General features: G+C 39.4%; 1 protein-coding gene across 3 annotated transcripts in view; it reads right to left on the bottom strand.

Annotated features, from left to right (window-relative positions):
- LOC136428991 (amyloid-beta A4 precursor protein-binding family A member 2-like) overlaps positions 1–17389 on the bottom strand; it is an 87078-nt gene that overhangs the window by 7145 nt on the left and 62544 nt on the right. For all 3 annotated transcript variants that reach the window (XM_066418861.1, XM_066418862.1, XM_066418863.1), the window contains one exon: positions 15215–15397. In XM_066418861.1, coding sequence (XP_066274958.1) covers positions 15215–15397 — 183 coding nt within the window. The remainder of the gene's footprint in view (positions 1–15214; positions 15398–17389) is intronic.

Below are 17389 nucleotides of genomic sequence, written 5' to 3'. Positions count from 1 at the left end.
TCAAGCACAATAAACTGTGGACCACGGCTTAACGTCCCATCCTAAGGACTGCAACACTTTCCAGTAGCGTGCATGTCGGGTAAACAACACACAACCAAGTAGTGAACTTCCAACCTCTAGTTCCAAAAGCAGGGTTCACTAACCACTGGACTACGCACGCTACTGTGGAAGAAAACGCCAAATGGACCTTGATGTACCCGATTTCACAGATAAAGTCATTTGGCAACATCAGCCGACACATTGGGAGGGGAATGGATGGCTTTATAATCTGTAAGAACAGGTTTCAACCTTCACGGTCTGGTCATGCCGTACTTTAGCCCCTGTGGATATGGTGTGAAAATTCTGCGGATTGGACGTGAAGGTGGCTATGGGACACATTATCGTTTCAGTCTGATGCACATTACATACAGGACGCCGTGTCTATTCTGCAAACCACTGGTACCGTCAAATGCGCATACCAGACAAGTTCAGTTCATACAAAATTGAAGCAAACTGAGAAAAATGTCTAATATCTTGCTATATACATGAAGATGCAACAAAAAGAACAGTGACTTTTGTGAGGTCAACTACCAACTACAAAATGGAAATGAAAAATCTAAAATTCTACCTACAAAACAGCAAAGGCTAATGTAGGTCAACTTGTTATATCTTATCACAAACAGATGGAGCTACAATGCGCGTTTTAGACTAGTCGTCTTTTATAATAACGGAGCAATCTTTTATGCATTTACCAATTTATGCATTATGAGAGTTGTCACATTTAAAGATCTATCATCAAATCCACTTTAGATTAATTTCATCTGTACAACGTAACCTACATGTGAAGGTTCAACATCCTGGCATAAGAAAATCAGATCTTGTTCTATGATTAAGCAATGCTTCAAGACGCTTCTGCCAATCAATACATACATATTATAGACCCTACGGCAGGTATCTGGACTTCTTAAGATGATAAGGATATTCACATGGAAACGAAGCTTAGACTCTCATTTGGCACAAACCTGCTTGAACCCCACAAAGCACAGGTTGAAGTGTCAATGAAGGTTAGACATCCAGGTAATAAGATACGCAAGGTAGCAGTTACATGTACAGTAACTCAAGCATGCAGCTGGATGAAATTTGGAAACGGTCAGACATTTCAGACAGCATCCGCTGCCTTTCGTGACTAAACGAGTATCTGAGGTTACCAGGGTTTAAACCAAACCTCACTGGTTGAAGTTATATGCTGCATCTAGCATACATGTACCTTGCATCAAACAACAACACCAAGCTACATGTATGATGATGACCGAGATCTAAAGAATGGGTCTCAACCACAGGTGGGTGAAAATTAGCATATATCATCTGCTATGTCTTAATTTGAACAGATTACTACAACGGCCTGATTCAAAAATAGCACATCAAACACACACAGTAATTGGAAACTGTCATGCCACATCACTGACATTATCCACAATAATTCTAGAATAAAATTGTTGGAAAATGGTGGGGAATTATTCTACCCTAGTACAATCAGGGACGGCAGACTTCAACCCTTCACCCATACTGTTTTATGGCCATTTCAGTCCTAAAAACTTCAAGTTCATAGCATTGTTTGGTACCAATGATAGATTTTTGCTCTCCAACTGCAAAAAATGAACAAAATCATCTAGAAAAGCAATGAGAGCAATCATTGGGTTCAACTGGTCAAAACAAAATCAAGACTTTGGAAAGCCTGCCAAAACTTTCAAAGGCAGGAGTAGATGGAAGTGATCTAATTAACATCAACACTATGTTTAACAATACTGGATATACGTCAAAATGTAAATAATGCTGTTATGTCTTGCAAACCAAGTGCACGCTAATAAATTGTGTACAAGAAGGCACAATTCAGCCCTCGACTGCATCGTCTTTTATCAATAAACCATTTGATTGATTGGTAATCATTAGTTTAACGCAAAAGAATCATTGAGGCACTGATAGCATTATAGAATATAATCCATCTAAAAGCCACAACTGTTTGAGCAAACATTACACAATTTCAAAGCATTTTCAAGTAAAAGCCAATATCATGATACTTTCATAAAAATGAAATAATGCCCTCATGGGCAGCAACAATGAATATAGACATCAAAAGAACAGGTGCTATATTCTATGTAGCTGAAACTGCTGGAGCATATATAGAAGCAGAACTAAATCATTCATCTAATTTCCTGTTCCTATTTTCTCCTGTCTTTAAGAATCTGTTTTAATGCATATCTTACTATATTGCTGTCATACCATATCATATGTATCTTACATAAAAGTCAATGTCTCTAGATCTGCATTATAGTTATATATAGTTATATATAGTTATAGTTATATATATAGTTATAGTTAGATATAGTTATAGTTATATGAGACCTGAGATCTTCAAAAACTGTATGACTACATACATGTAATATCACCCCTTTAAAGTCTGCAGGAAAGGCCCTACCACATTTACCAGAGCCCTCCTGAATACAAGTATAAATTGCACCGTCTTTAAAAATATACACAATATAATGCCATATACATGTATCTGTGAATAGTTTCATCAGGTTGGCAAGTCACTGAATTGCCTTGAAGAAGGTGACAGATGGTCACAGAAACGTCGGTGGAATAAATCTCTAGGTTGTGAAAAAAGAGTCTTTTTATTCTAATGCCATATATTCCAAGGAATGGAAATTAAATGGCCCCAACACCACTGTTGAATGGAAACCATGCAATGATTACGACATGAATATGAACAATATCATGTCCTAAATCAAAGCGTTTGAATAACATCTCACCACCAATACATGTATATTGATAACTTTGCTGACCTATTCAACTGGGTAAAGCATTCTAAAATATCAAAGCATTTTCCATCTTTCAATTGCTTTAGTGTAATAAGAATTGCAGCCTGTTATAACAATTCTTAATATTTCTTTAAAGTCAGCAGAAAAGACCCTACCACATTTACTATACTGTACAAAATTTAATTATAGTGCCTTCTTTAGAATTAGATACCATGCCACATACTATGGATGAAGGGAATTACACTGCCTCAACACAACACAACTCTGCTGAATAGAAACCATACAATGATTATGACGTTGATATGACTAACAGCATAAAAGGCCCTGCCACATTTACTATATTGTAAAAAAATTAATTATGGCGACTTCTTTAGAATTAAATATAACATAATGCCACATACTATGCATGAAGAAAACTACATTGCCCCGACACCACTCTTTTGAATATAATTATAAACCATGCAATAATAATGACATAAATATGAATGATAACATGCCCTTAACTGAGGCAAAAATTGAAATTAAATAGCACCCTCTTAATAACTATACACAATACAATACCATATATCTTAAAGAAAGGAATTTACACTGTTGAACGAATAGAAACCATGCGACGGTTATGACGTTAATATGAATAAATAGCACGTCCAAACCAAAAGCGTTAATAACGGCCCATCACAGATGGCTGTCCTGACCCGACGTGCGGCTGGCCTATATTGGACGGGGCGGGAATGGAGTGTGGAACCAGCCAGCTATGTCTGACGTACGGCGCGGCAGCAGATGAGGGAATCCTCTTCGAACGGCGATGGTCTAACCCATGTTTACAGCATCACCTCGGCGGGGATGCTGGTGCCCTCATCCGTCAACCGGCGATTTCAATCAGCATCCATTCTCACAGGGCAAGGTGTGCGGATGGTGATGAAGGTTCGACATCCAGGTAATAAGATGTGCAAGCTAACAGAACCTCAAGCAACTGGATGGATTTTGGAAACGGTCAGATGTTTCAGGCATCCAACCTTACAAGGTGTGAGGATGTTGATGGAAGGTTGGACATCCAGGTGATAAGATACACAAGGTAATAGTAACAGTTCCTCAACAAACTGGATAGATTTTGTAAACGGTCAGACGTTTCAGGCAGCATCCACTACCTTTCGTCAGCGACACTGGGTAAGATCCCTCCTTACAAGGTGTGAGGATGATGATGAAGATCGGACATCCAGGTAATAAGATACGCAAGGTTACAGTTCCTCAAGCACCTGGATGGATGTTGGAAACGGTCAGACGTTTCAGGCAGCATCCACTACCTTTCATCAGTGACACTGAGCAAGATCACTCCTTACAAGGTGTGAGGATGATGATGAAGGTTGGACATCCAGGTAATGATATGATTCGCAAGGTAACAGTTCCTCAAGCAACTGGGTAGATTTTGGAAACGGTCAGACGTTTCAGGCAGCATCCACTCCCTTTCGTCAGCGACACTGAGTAACATCACTCCTTACAAGGTGTGGGGTTGATGATGAAGTGCGGACATCCAGGTAATAAGATACGCAAGGTAACAGTTCCTCCAGCAACTGGGTAGATTTTGGAAACGGTCAGACGTTTCAGGCAGCATCCGCTACCTTTCGTCAGTGACACTGAGCTAGATCACTCCTTACAAGGTGTGAGGATGAAGTTCGGACGATAAGATCTTGATGATCTTGATGATAAGATATGCAAGGTAACAGTTCCTCAAGAAACTGGATGGATTTAGGAAACGGTCAGACGACATCCACTACCTTTTGAGTAAGATCCCTCCGATTTCGATCAACATCCATTCTTACAGGCCGAGGTGCGGGAGCATTCTCTCCCCTAACTCACTGCACAATGGGTAATCTCTCCCTGAGACCAATATCACAAGCCAACCCTGATAAAAAATTTACAGTCCTTCATGGTTATCCTGAAGGAATCCCAATTCTCAAAGCCGGACAATCTTCAGGACGATTTCTTCATATCTTCAAGGCTATCAGACGGAGGTAAGAGGTGCTACGGCTATGCGTGTTATCCAAGAGGGCATCTATAATTCAGCTTAACGGTCAAACCGATAATGAAAGTTTTATTAATACGGAGTTACGTTAACGAGATTTGATAAATGAAGACATATCATCCTAATGTAAGTTTGTTTCGTGGCTCTTGTGAGGTTACAAGACAATGGTTGATTTGATAATGTATTGACAAGTTAAACTATGGTGTCAGGGTTGTGCCAGGCTAGTTTTCTGCATGAGGGCCTTCATTGATGTGCAGTAATGTATGTTTTATTGGGAGGTGACAGATGGGATTAAAACATCAGGGCTGGAAATACTGGGTGGATATGCACTTTTTATTTTTCTATTAATCGATTGAAGAATACACAGGACACAGAGGTGATGCACTCTAGCAGTAGCTAATATCTGAATCGCCTCTGAAAATGAAAATTACAACTGACATGGACAACTACAATAACAATAAGTAACAGCATTTGGGTAGTCAAATACAAACAAGTATAAGCAAATAAACTTTTGTGCACCCAAAATTGTAGTTGTGGACCTATGTGTATTTACCCCCATGGAAAATGGGATATTGTTTTTTGTCTGTCTGTCTGTGTGTCTGTGTTTCCAGATATTTGGGGTCAGCCTAACTCAAGAACCTATGAATGGACTGTGACGATATTTGGTATTTTTGCGTATTGTGGTCTTGTTTCTACCATTATGTACCCTACATAATGTGTACAAAAACGTAAGGTACTATTGCACGCTAGTGTACAGCATAATCTTGACATTCAAAGTGTCAGAAAAAATACTAAAATCTTTGTTGCATATTTGCTTGTTTAAGATTTTGAAGTTGGTTACAGAATTTAGGTCCATCACAATTTCTCAAAGCTAAGAAACTGTATTGTCACTGTGCACCTATTCCCCAAAAAGGTTTCAAGCCCTAACACTATCGCCTTATGTACCAAGGTCGTCATTGGTGGTCTTGTTTTGGGGTAAGAGGGAAAGGCAGTTTTTGCAGTGTTTTTACTAAATTCTAACATTTTCGAAACCTTTAGAATGATGAGAACAACCTACATTGGAAATGTGTATTCCCATGGTAGATAGATCACCATAAACACCAGAAACAAAGAAAAAAAACGTTGAGAAAATGTTGAGATTTACAGTATCCCCTGATGTGCCAAGGCCGTCATTACACGCTGCCACGAACCTGCAACTCACCAAACTGTGCACAACGGTGCCATCAATGGAAATGTGCTCGGTTCAAACTGCACCATAGTTACGACATGGGAGGAGACCTGGGGCTTAACCAGCACCTTCTGGCATTAATGAAGTGATTTACATTCATCATGCTCAAAGGGGTATCATACGCCTTGGTAGGCAATCTTGGGAACTGGTATAAAGGGTGGTCCCATAGCCTTTTTGAGGCCGTAGGGGCAGTGGGTTGCTATCCACTGTGTCTAGGGCACGGTATTGGAAGGTGGAGCCCATCCCTCTCCTCCCAATACCTTTTCTATTGTAAAAGGTAAAGGTAAAGATAAAGGTAGTCCTGTAGCCTTTTTGAGGCTTTGGCTTATAAATTACAGCTTTCAGGTAAACAATTTTCCTAAATTCCTGTATTTTGATGGTTACCACTATTACCATGATGGGAGGAATAACAAGCCAACATTTTCGCAGAAAGATGAGGTAGCAAGAAGCCAAGTGACCATTATGGGCTAGGATGAAAACCCTGGACGACAGAAGATACAACATTCCTGTTACACATGGCCTGATAAGACGCACTATCATCATCCTCACAGAAAAGGCCTTTAGCAGTGGAGCCAACTTGTATCATTCTCCTGCACATCACCAAACATGTGGAGCTCATTCTACTTTCTGTCGAGGAATTTCCGTTGAAATTGTTATTAGATGCCCCACTGTTGATGGTGGGGTCAGAGCTGAAGTCACCAAATGATACCTGATCAGTATTGAAATGTCGTTCCCGACAGACATATAAAATGGTGGAACGTTGCAAGGTGGTAAAAAAACATCAGCACAAAAATAAGCAATGTTGCTCTAAGAAATCCTTGACATTCTGCCTTTATGAATTTTTATATGTTTGTATAATTGTATATAGACAGCTTCAATGTACGACTTACAGTATGGTTGCAAACTTTTTTTTGGAAACAGACAAAAATTGATGCGCGGGCAGATGTCATCCATTCTAATCAAGTTAGCATGGTCTTACAAAGAAAAAGATTTGATTTTCTGTTTCACACAAAAAGAATACAAAGCTAAAAATCAATTTGTTCCATGTACATGTACAAGAGTCTTAAATCATTGTTTATAAGACATTGACAAAGCTTCTGTCAGGTACATTCATGATCGAGCATGAAGGACAAAACTGACACAACACCAGAAATCATCCATCATTACTGAGCAATACGCCCACATGGAAGTTATCATGTCTTCAGGAATAATGTTACTTCTCTCTGCTCTAACAAGCATGAAGCCACAGATAATAGATATACTTGTGTCGAAGAACCAAGGACAAGAATACAGCTACATCCATCACTTGTTGAAGCCCATTTACAAAAGTAAGCCTTGTATGTTCTTAAAACTAACTTTGCAGACACTGGGGGCAGACTACTTATAATTCGGCACATAGAACAGAGCTTATATCGAATTAGATAAGAATATCTTTGAAAGCAAGCTACACTAAGTCAAGCTATATAACAATAGATATACTCAGGGTTCAGAACCAAGGACTAGAATACAGCTACATCCATAACTTGTTTAAGCCCATTTCAGCCTCTAGAGTTCTTGATAATCTTTGCAGTAACTGGCGGTAAACTACCAAAAATTCAGCACCAAGGAGAGGCCTTAAATCAAATTACAAGCAACATACACTAACAATGTAACAATAGACATACTCATATTTCAGAACCAAGGACAAGAATAAAGCAACATCTATCACTTGTTGAAGCCAATTTTAGCCTTTTTTATGTTCTTAACAAGCTATGAAGACACTGAAGGTGGACTTATGAACATTCAGCACAAAGGACAGGCCTTATGTGAAATTAAAAGCAGCGTACACTAATAATGGACCATCAAGCAAGCATACACTAATAATGTAACAATAGATATACTCATGTTTCAGAATCAAGGGCAAGAATAGACCAACATCCATCAATTCTTGAAGCCCATTTGAGCCTATTTTAACCATCTATGCAGTCTCTGGAGGTAAATTATCGCAAAGTCAGCACCAAGGCCATAGCTTATATAATATAAAGGAACATTTTACTAAATCAAGCTCAATTACATGTGCTATATATACGGAAAGAGGCCATATAAGGACAGAGCTTATATCAAATGAAAAGCAACATCCACCAAGTCAAGCTCAATAAAAACAATAGATATACTAAAGAATAAGAGACAAGAACAAGAATAGAGCAACATCAGTCACTCCATTTTGAAGCCCATTTTAGAATTTTAAGTTCTTTAAACTATCCAGTCACTGGAGATAAACTAATTCAGCAACATAAAGGAACATTTTACTATATCAAGCTCAATAACATATGCTATATATAAGATGATATGTGAGGACAGAGCTTATATCAAATTAACAGCAACATACACTAAGTCATTGACAAACTCAAATCTTAAAGCCCATTGAAGCTTTTTAAGTCCTTAACAAGCTTTGCAGACACAGCAGGTAAAGTACAGATAATTCCACACCAAGAAAGAGCTTATATCAAATCAGAAGCAACATACACTAAGGTATGCTATATATAGCCTAAAGTAATGTTGGTGTGAAAATATGCTGTCAAGTCTTGAGATGTAGAAAAGAAGTTGATAAAGAGATTCAAAGAAGCTGATAAAGAAGATAATGCCATATTAATTGATATTCATTTCCAGTTATTGTCACAACCGACCAACACACCAAATATAATAATTTTTTATTTTTTTATTTGCAAATTCTTGCCCGAAGGCTAATTGCAACATGAAACAATATAAAACCAATGTTGACCAGCAGACACACACACAAATGTTGCCCAAAATACAACCTTCTTGACGAAAGTAATGATTTCACAGATCATGGACAACAATAACCCTTTGAACTTTACATGACCTGTAGGTCCTCATCAGTGGTCTGTTCACCAGCGCCATCTTGCAGTTAACTTACTAACTGCAGCACCCTGCTCCGTGATTCAAGGATCAAAGGTCCACACAAGTAGTACTGTAATTCTTGTTTCTTTCTCTCTCTCCCTAATGCCAACCCGACCCCTACTGTATACGTAGGGCTTAGGACATGGGAAATATGTGTTATTGCCTTTCCCAAGGGCACAACATCTGGGTGCATGTCCAGACATGTCTGAGTATACCCCTGGGGATTGAACCTGGGTGTCATTGGTTCATAGCCAGATGCTCTGCCTCTATGCCACACAGACGCCACTTCTTTCACTGGGAGTTCACTGTTTTCACTGTCACCTCTGTATTGTGAACTTCTCATCACAGTAAAAAACCTGTTGTAATCATTTATGATTCCTTCACACATCCAATTCGTGAAGTTAAATTTCAGTGAAAATGTCCATTTTCCTTATACCGTGAAATTTTACTACCGTGAAGATAAAGTGAATTACAGTAACCAAATATGACGTGTATGTCTGATCATTACTTAAGTCCATGTAAGGGTATTATCTTGTATGATGATTCTAACATTTGGTGCATACGTGCCTTCTCTTACTTGTGGATTTTATCTATCTAGTTTTTAAACTTGCCTAAAATTATGTAATTCAGCCAGTTCTTTGAGTGTATCTATGTACCAATCTGTCTACAAAACAGTTTACAAAACTCCATTTCCAATCCTACACTAAATTGGCTTCTGCCTTCCTCATCAATCTTCTGCTGGCCTGAACAACATGAAACAAACACGACTGTTCACATCAGACGCTTCTTGATTGGCTTTTATCACGAGTTGATCTTCTCAACCCCGCAAATGGCCCCTTTCTGGCTAAAGGTCTGAGAAGTTAATGGGTGTAAACTTCTTGGAAATCTTGTATTTTGTACATGTAAAATTGTCCTGGGACAGAAATTTGCTTCTTGGAACAGACGAACACGACTGCTGCCAAAGAGCTATAAAAAATTTGACGAATCCTTCAATGAATTTCAAAGATAAAGAATAATCTTTTTTTCACATTTTGTGTTTTCATCATTTTTCAACTCATATTTTTTAGAAAGTGCATAAAATCAAGGGTTACATAAATCTGATTCTGGTCGCTCAATGGTCGTTCGACAATCAGCGTCTATTGAAAAGGGGGCATTGTATCAAATGGTTCTTGATTGGTTTTCATCTAGATTTGATCTACTCAACCCCACAAGTGGCCCTTTGTCTATATATATCTAGCAAAAGAGTTCAAAAACCTAAAAGTTAATGAGTGTCAACTTCCAGGTTTTGTGAACCATGTAAAATTGCACAGGTGGAAAGGCAAGGAGTCAATGAAAACTGGTACTGCTGAACAAGGTCTGTCTCTAGGACCCCTTCTTCCATCCTGGGACAGAAATTTATTTGTTGGGACAAAAATGTCACCTTGTCCTTCCAAAATTCTGAACTTCAAGACAGAAAACTGATGAAAATGCATCTTTTTTAATCTTTCATAAGCTTTCGTAAATTTTGACAGATTTATCAAGGTAAATTAACATTATGGGCTTGCAAATGGGTGGGACAGAAAAAAATTGAAGCTGAAGAGAGCCCTGCTAGAAAACCCAAAAGTTAATGAGCTTCAACTTGCAGGAAGTCTTGTGAACCATGTAAAATTGCACGAATGGTAGGGCATGGAGTCAATAAAATCTAGTAGTACCAAACCAGGGCTGTCTCCAGGACCCCTCCCTCTGTCCAAGGACAAAATATGTTTGTTGGAATCGACAAAATTTCACCCCATTTGTACAAAAAATTTAACTTCATGACATGAATCTGATGAAAAAGTATTGTTTTTAAAATGACAGATCTAACAACGAAAATTATTAAATGGAATCCCAAACAATGTGTGAGACAGAAAAAAATCAAAATTATAGACAACCCTGCTTGAAACCAAAAAGTTAATGAGTTTCAAGTTCCAGGAAGTTCTTTCAACCGTGTAGAATTGTGCAGATGAAAGGGCAGAGAGTTAACGAAGAATGGTAATGCCAAACAAACCCAATTACCATTTGCTCTACTAAAACACTAAAAAAAAGAACTCAAAGGTCGGAGTTGAACAGATAAATTGAGGAAGGAGGCTTTTAATCATTTCGATTGGCAAAAACTTTGATTGGCAGAAACTTTAATTAGCTGAAACAATATTCTCAACATTCATCTATAGGAAATCTAAGATGCAAGTTGGCTTTACGAATATCTAATTTATTTGTATATGCTTTTATTGCAAAACTGGTAACCGTCCTAAAACACACCATTTTTGTTCATAAAGCACAATGTAGCATAATTACAGTGATAAGATGGTTTTTACAAGAGAAATCCTCAAGAAAAGAAATCAGAGCTACTTCATCATCTGATATTGGCAATTAGGCGCACACCAGGCTACATCTTAACTGTGTTCTGTTCAATACTGTTAAACAGATCTGAGAGTAACTCCATTCTGCCCCAGTACACTGTCATTTTTGTTGATAGATTACATTGTTAAGCCAAAGCTTATCTTTGTAAGACAGATTAATTCAGACAGATTTCTTTGCTTCTTAGCAAGAAATGATGTCAGGATACAAATGACTGTCGTAAAGAAGAAAAAAATAAAAATCTTGCCAATAATTTCTGTACTGATGTAAGGATTTGTCTACTTAGTTGGCAAATTTATGAGCCAAGGGAATTTTTACTGTCATTGTATCATTGTGATGTTTGTACCAAATGTCAGCATCACAGAAAAGCCCTTCCAATAGAAACATATATCATCCAAGTCGGCATCATGAAAGCAAAGGGCAGGAGGGGAATCTTGAACTTTTATCCAGTAGCTTGAGTAATTATTTTTGGCATATCGAATAGGACTGTATTCGCTTGAAAAAACCTGAGTGAACCAAGCCACGAACCTAGTCCTCAAGCTTTGTTTTCATTACATTTGTCCACTTGAACATATCTTTGAAAATACCAAGAACCAACGAATCAAATTGTGGGCTAAAAGCTAAACAGCCTGTCACATATTGGTGAAGTTCTATCAGTGGAAAGCATAGCTTAACAACAATGCCAATTTCAGTACCAAGGACAGGATCATTGTATTGTTGCACTGAGAGTCGATCATCACTTCATGTTGCTAGTCCATAGCTTAACTTAAGGTTAGCAATTGAGGTAGGTCTGCAGTTGCTCCCTTCTATAGTTGTCCTTGAAGTGCCACATTTAGTGCAAATACATAAGAGAATTAATCGATTTACTAGAAAGGTAACATTTGGAAGCAAATACATAGTTTACCTTCACATGTTCAAGCCTAACAAACTACCGCTCTTATTTATTTATTTATTCATTTATTCATCTATATGTTTATTCTTACTCAAACACATTAATATATAAGGTGACCAGCCCCTCCAGTTCTCCTGCCACTTGCTACATTGTGCAACCGAACACCACAGGGCATCTGTTACTTTACCAGTAACCATGGTGACAGCCATCTGGTGCAGGTCATTGACCTTATTTGCTTAAAACAGAAGAAGAAATGTGGCAAAAGGGGGAGAAACGTAACAAAAACATTTGTTTTCCTTCTGTAAAGGTGATCCTTATTCAATTGGTGTGGCCTTGGATTATACAACAAAAAATTCTACCCGTGATGCACATATTGTGTCTCAGCTCTAAGTTATTCACAGCGGGAGGGAGACCCAACAGTCTTTAACCAGTGACCCTCCCTGCGAGTCTGACCCTGCCATGGATTGGGGTGGAGCTCGGGGCAAACCAATCAGGCTCTGCCGGGAGGTGAAGCCAGTCCTGAGTGAACTCACGTTGGATTTGACGGGCTTTGAGCGAAAAGGAGGTGCTTATCGTCCAGTACATCTGAACCATAAGATGTTATCAGTCAGGCTTTTATTTTTGCTTCATCTTTGGAAAATGAATCATTGAATTTCTGGGGGATCTCATAAACTCACGGTGGATTTGACAAATCTTGACTGGGCTTTGTGCTAAATAGGGGTGCTTATCGTCCAGTACATCTGAACCGTAAGATGTTATCAGTCAGGTTTTTATTTTTGCTTCATCTTGACGAAATGAATCGTTGCATTTCTGGGTGATTTCATAAACTCACCGTGGATTTGACAAATCTGACGGGCTTTGTGCGAAATGGAGGTGCTTATCGTCCAGTACATCTGAGCCATAAGATGACTGTTATCAGTCAGGTTTTCATTCTTGCTTCATCTTGACGAACTAAATTGTTGAATTTCGGGGGGATCTCATAAAATCACGGTGGATTGGACAAATCTTGACTGGCCTTTGTGCAAGATAGGGGTGCTTATCGTCCAGTACATCTGAGCCATAAGATGTTATCAGTCAGGTTTTTATTTCTGCTTCATCTTGACGAAATGAATTGTTGAATTTCTGGGTGATCTTATAAACTCACGGTGGATTTGATGAATTCTGAGAGGGCTCTGTGCGAAATGGAGGTGCTTATCGTCCAGTACATCTGAGCCATAAGATGACTGTTATCAGTCAGGTTTTCATTTTCGCTTCATCTTGACGAAATAAATTGTTGAATTTCGGGGGGATCTCATAAACTCACGGTGGATCTGACGATTCTGACGGCTCTGCGCGAAATGGGGGTGCTTATCGTCCAGTACATCTGAACCTTAAGATATTTTCAGATATTTATTCTACTTCCATCTTGACAAAACTTATTTTTCCTTTGTTGAGTCCCTAGGTGACCTTATAAACTCACAGTCAATTTGATAAGTCTGATTGGGCTTTCTGTGAAATGGAAGTGCTTATCAGAAGACAGAAATGTCTAGACAATGCATGATGGACAAAATGACCAATAGACTGGTGGTGGACGTACCGACTACTAAGTACCTAACACCGGCTCAGAAGAGAGCAAGAAATAGCCTTCAAGTCCGGGGGATCTCATAAACTCACGGTAGATTTGAGGAATCTGACGGGACTTTGTGTGAATTAATTGGAAGTGCTTATCGTCCCTTACATCTAGAACCATCAGATCTTGTCAGCTAGCTTTTAACTATGTGATGGACCTCTGGCAGGAGTATTGCTTTCATCTGTGTTTGTGTGTTTCTAGCTTTAACTCAAGATCCTTTGAATAAATTTGTTTGAATTTCGGCATGTTAGTAGTTGAATTTCATTACACTTATATCATCTATAATAACTTTATTGCAAGTTCATGCCCGAAGGCTAATTGCAGACAAACAAGTACATGGGAATACATGGGAATCAAAAATAGTTATCTAGACTACTGTCAAAGTTCTTAGTTAACTAAGGTTGACTATGGTTGGGTTTGACTTCTTTTTTGAAGGCAGTGGAAAATGAAGAGACCCACGTTTTTCATCGTAAGTGGGTTTGTTGATTTTAGTAGTGATATGGATTTTTGTAAGCTATTCAAATGGTGAAAGCCAGGAGAATTAACGGAAGCAGTTTATGACCTCCTCTATGACCTCCTAAGTTTGTATTCTGTTAACTTGTTATGGGCACCCTTGGAAATCAGCCCAATTCTGCTGAAGAGACAACTAATATGTATTCAAGACTAACAACAAAACAAATTAATGAATAAACAGTAGCAGTGCCTCACCTCCTCTGCCTCTAAGATCACATAACAGATGATATTGTGTTGTTCTTTATCTCTGTATCTTTGTTATTTTGTATTGATGTATTTTGTCCGACCCTTAAGGGCATCCAGCTGTTCAATTTTGCTACAAGATAAAGACTTGAAAAGAAACTCCAGGAGCTAAGGCAGCTTGCAGGATGCAAGGCCAAGTGGAGGAAGATGAGGAAAGACTGAATGCAGCTGCAGGACGTTTCTACGACTGCAGATTCAGAGACCAGAGGATGATGATGATGATGATGATAATGATGATGGAGACTTGCACAGAATGAAGAGCCCAAAGACTCACCAACAGCCTCCAGAACCTGTGGGACCTGTGACTACCTTTCCTCCTCCCTCATGACCTCAATGTTATACATCATCATCATCATCATCATACATCCGGAGAAATATTCTCCGGTGAGGTAACCTAGATAAAGCAATTCCAGTACTTTTTGTCCTTCATGGCAGACACCAATGCAGACCCTGTGAGAGCAGTGTCTCTTTTGATCATTGCCAATAAAGTAGCGTGAGGTTGTTAAACTCTGCGTTTTCCCTTGTGTAATCACTGGACTAGTCGCCCAGCAGGTTATACAAACATCTCAATAAAAACTTTCCTTTCTCAAATTAAGCTTCTCAACATCTTAAGACGGTAGCAGCGTCTTACCTCCTCCGCTTCGAAGACGTGACAGATGATCTTGTGCTGTTTCTTGTCCCTGTGACCTGCGGTGACCTCTGTGCCGGGTTCGTGCTGGGGTCGTGGAGGGCGTCGCCGGGCCATGATGACGAGAATTGTGCCGATGTCGGCGATGTAGGAGATGGTACGGAGCGCGTGGTCCATCATCACCTCCTGGAGGGGCAATGGGGGGAAGGGAAAAGGTTATTCTGTGATGCATGTAGCGTGCGTAGTCCAGTGGTTAGCGATCTTGCCTCTGGAACTAGAAGCCCTGGGTTCGATCCCACCTATGTCGCTCAACCGACATACACACTACCGGAAAAGGTCACAGTCCTTAGGAAGGGACGTTAAGCCGTGGTCCACTGTTCATTGTGCTTGTCGAAAAGAGCTAGGGAAATATCCCCGGTACAATGAACCTGTAAATAATGTATATAGCGTCTGTCTTCCTGTCACGACCAGTGGAAGATTAGCACATCTGTTCATTGAGTTCATTTGAGCTAAACTGGTTCAAAATCACTTTCCTTTCCTTTCCATGGCACTCGCTAGGGGCACCATTCTGTGATATGAGGTCAGAAGAGAACATATTAGGAAGAAGTATCTATGTAGGAGATCCATCATATCCTCATGTGGGACAACAGGGGAAAGCAAAAATGTCACAAAGATGTATGGCGACCCGGACTGAACCGGGGACTCCCAGTTAACAACTGATTAGAACCAGGAGCACAATGTATCACACCACTACCAGTTGACTAACCCTCTACTGCAGAGGCCCAAGGGCAAGACACAGAGATGGGCACTGCTGCTATACACTGCAAATTGTTGGAAGGATTTCAGCCAACTAATGACAATGTCACTTGTCCTAGGGGAGTGTATAGAGCAGGGAGTTTTAAAAATGTACAGCCCGGCCTCAAGGGCTTATCAGGCACCGTTCAGTGATACTTCAAACCATCATGACAGCAAACCCTACGTAAATCAAGATTATACTTGCAGCTAATTTACTGTTTCCCGGCTTTCCTTCTTTCTTTGCCCCTCCCATGTTTGAACTGAGAACTAAGTAATTTCCTTAGAGCAGCCCGATACACTTTTTCCTACGCTGTCTTACCCAATGTTGCCGCTAACCCCAAACTTCCCCCGAATCAAAAGTTTTCAAATTCTGATTGATTCGAGGTTGCTGAAGTCACGACTAAGTACCCAGTACTTGCGAGAAAGACAGGGTAGAATTTAAGACCATCTTAAAGGTATTTGGTTTAAGAATGTGTGGATGGAACATAAAGAAACATTGCGGCTGTGTTGCTGAGATAAGAAGAATGCATCCATCTTCTAAATACACGTCTTCAAGTGTAAACATCGAACTTGAACCAACTTGCAGGATAAGGTTATGTAGGAGGTACTAAATGAACAGCGCTGCTCAAACAGATTGAACAGATGATTGGATAGATAGAGTGTGGGGTTCTTTTCTTTGAGTTTTAAAACTTTTGGGCTTTTGTAGGTAACTGTTTAGGCATCCAGGTACTAGTAGATTCTCTATACACTGTATGTACATGAATTCTACATTTTCTGAAATCACCTTTCCAGCAGCTTTACGTAGATGGCTCTAAATGCACAGGGCTGTGTGAACAGCTTGAACAGATGATTTGATAGATAAAGTGGGGGGTTCTTTTATTTGAGTGTTAAAACTTTTGGGGCTTTTGTATTTAACTGTAACAATTACTTCTTGACCCAGGAATGGGCAAGGAAGGTCAAGGAAGCGGAGGTTATGCAAATACTTTGTGCCAGTCTTTTCTGACTAGCTTTTCAGTTCAGATTCAATAGATGATTTGATAGATACAGTGTGGGATTTTTCTACTTGACAGGTTAAACTTTAAGGTTTTCAAGCTTTCCATGTTACTTTTTAACCTTCAGCCTGCTAAGCTAGCTGTTTGGCACCATATTAGCATTGGTTATAAGTTTGAACAATATCTTGAAACTTTCGTAGTTGTTTTACTTGTCAACGAGATGTAACTTCTTTACTGTCAGGGCAATTAACCTCTGGAACAGCCTTCCTGCGGACGTGGTAGCAGCTGAGACTGTCAATGCCTTCAAGCCCAGACTAGACATCTACTGGAAGGGTTTGGAGTATGCGCCCACATAGACTCTGGACATTTATGTATTTTATATTGTTGTTTA

This window comes from Branchiostoma lanceolatum, chromosome 2, assembly GCF_035083965.1.
Source record: "Branchiostoma lanceolatum isolate klBraLanc5 chromosome 2, klBraLanc5.hap2, whole genome shotgun sequence".
Lineage (NCBI taxonomy): Eukaryota > Metazoa > Chordata > Leptocardii > Amphioxiformes > Branchiostomatidae > Branchiostoma > Branchiostoma lanceolatum.
The sequence above is the reverse complement of the archived record's forward strand: the minus strand, read 5'-3'. Positions and strand labels throughout refer to the sequence as shown.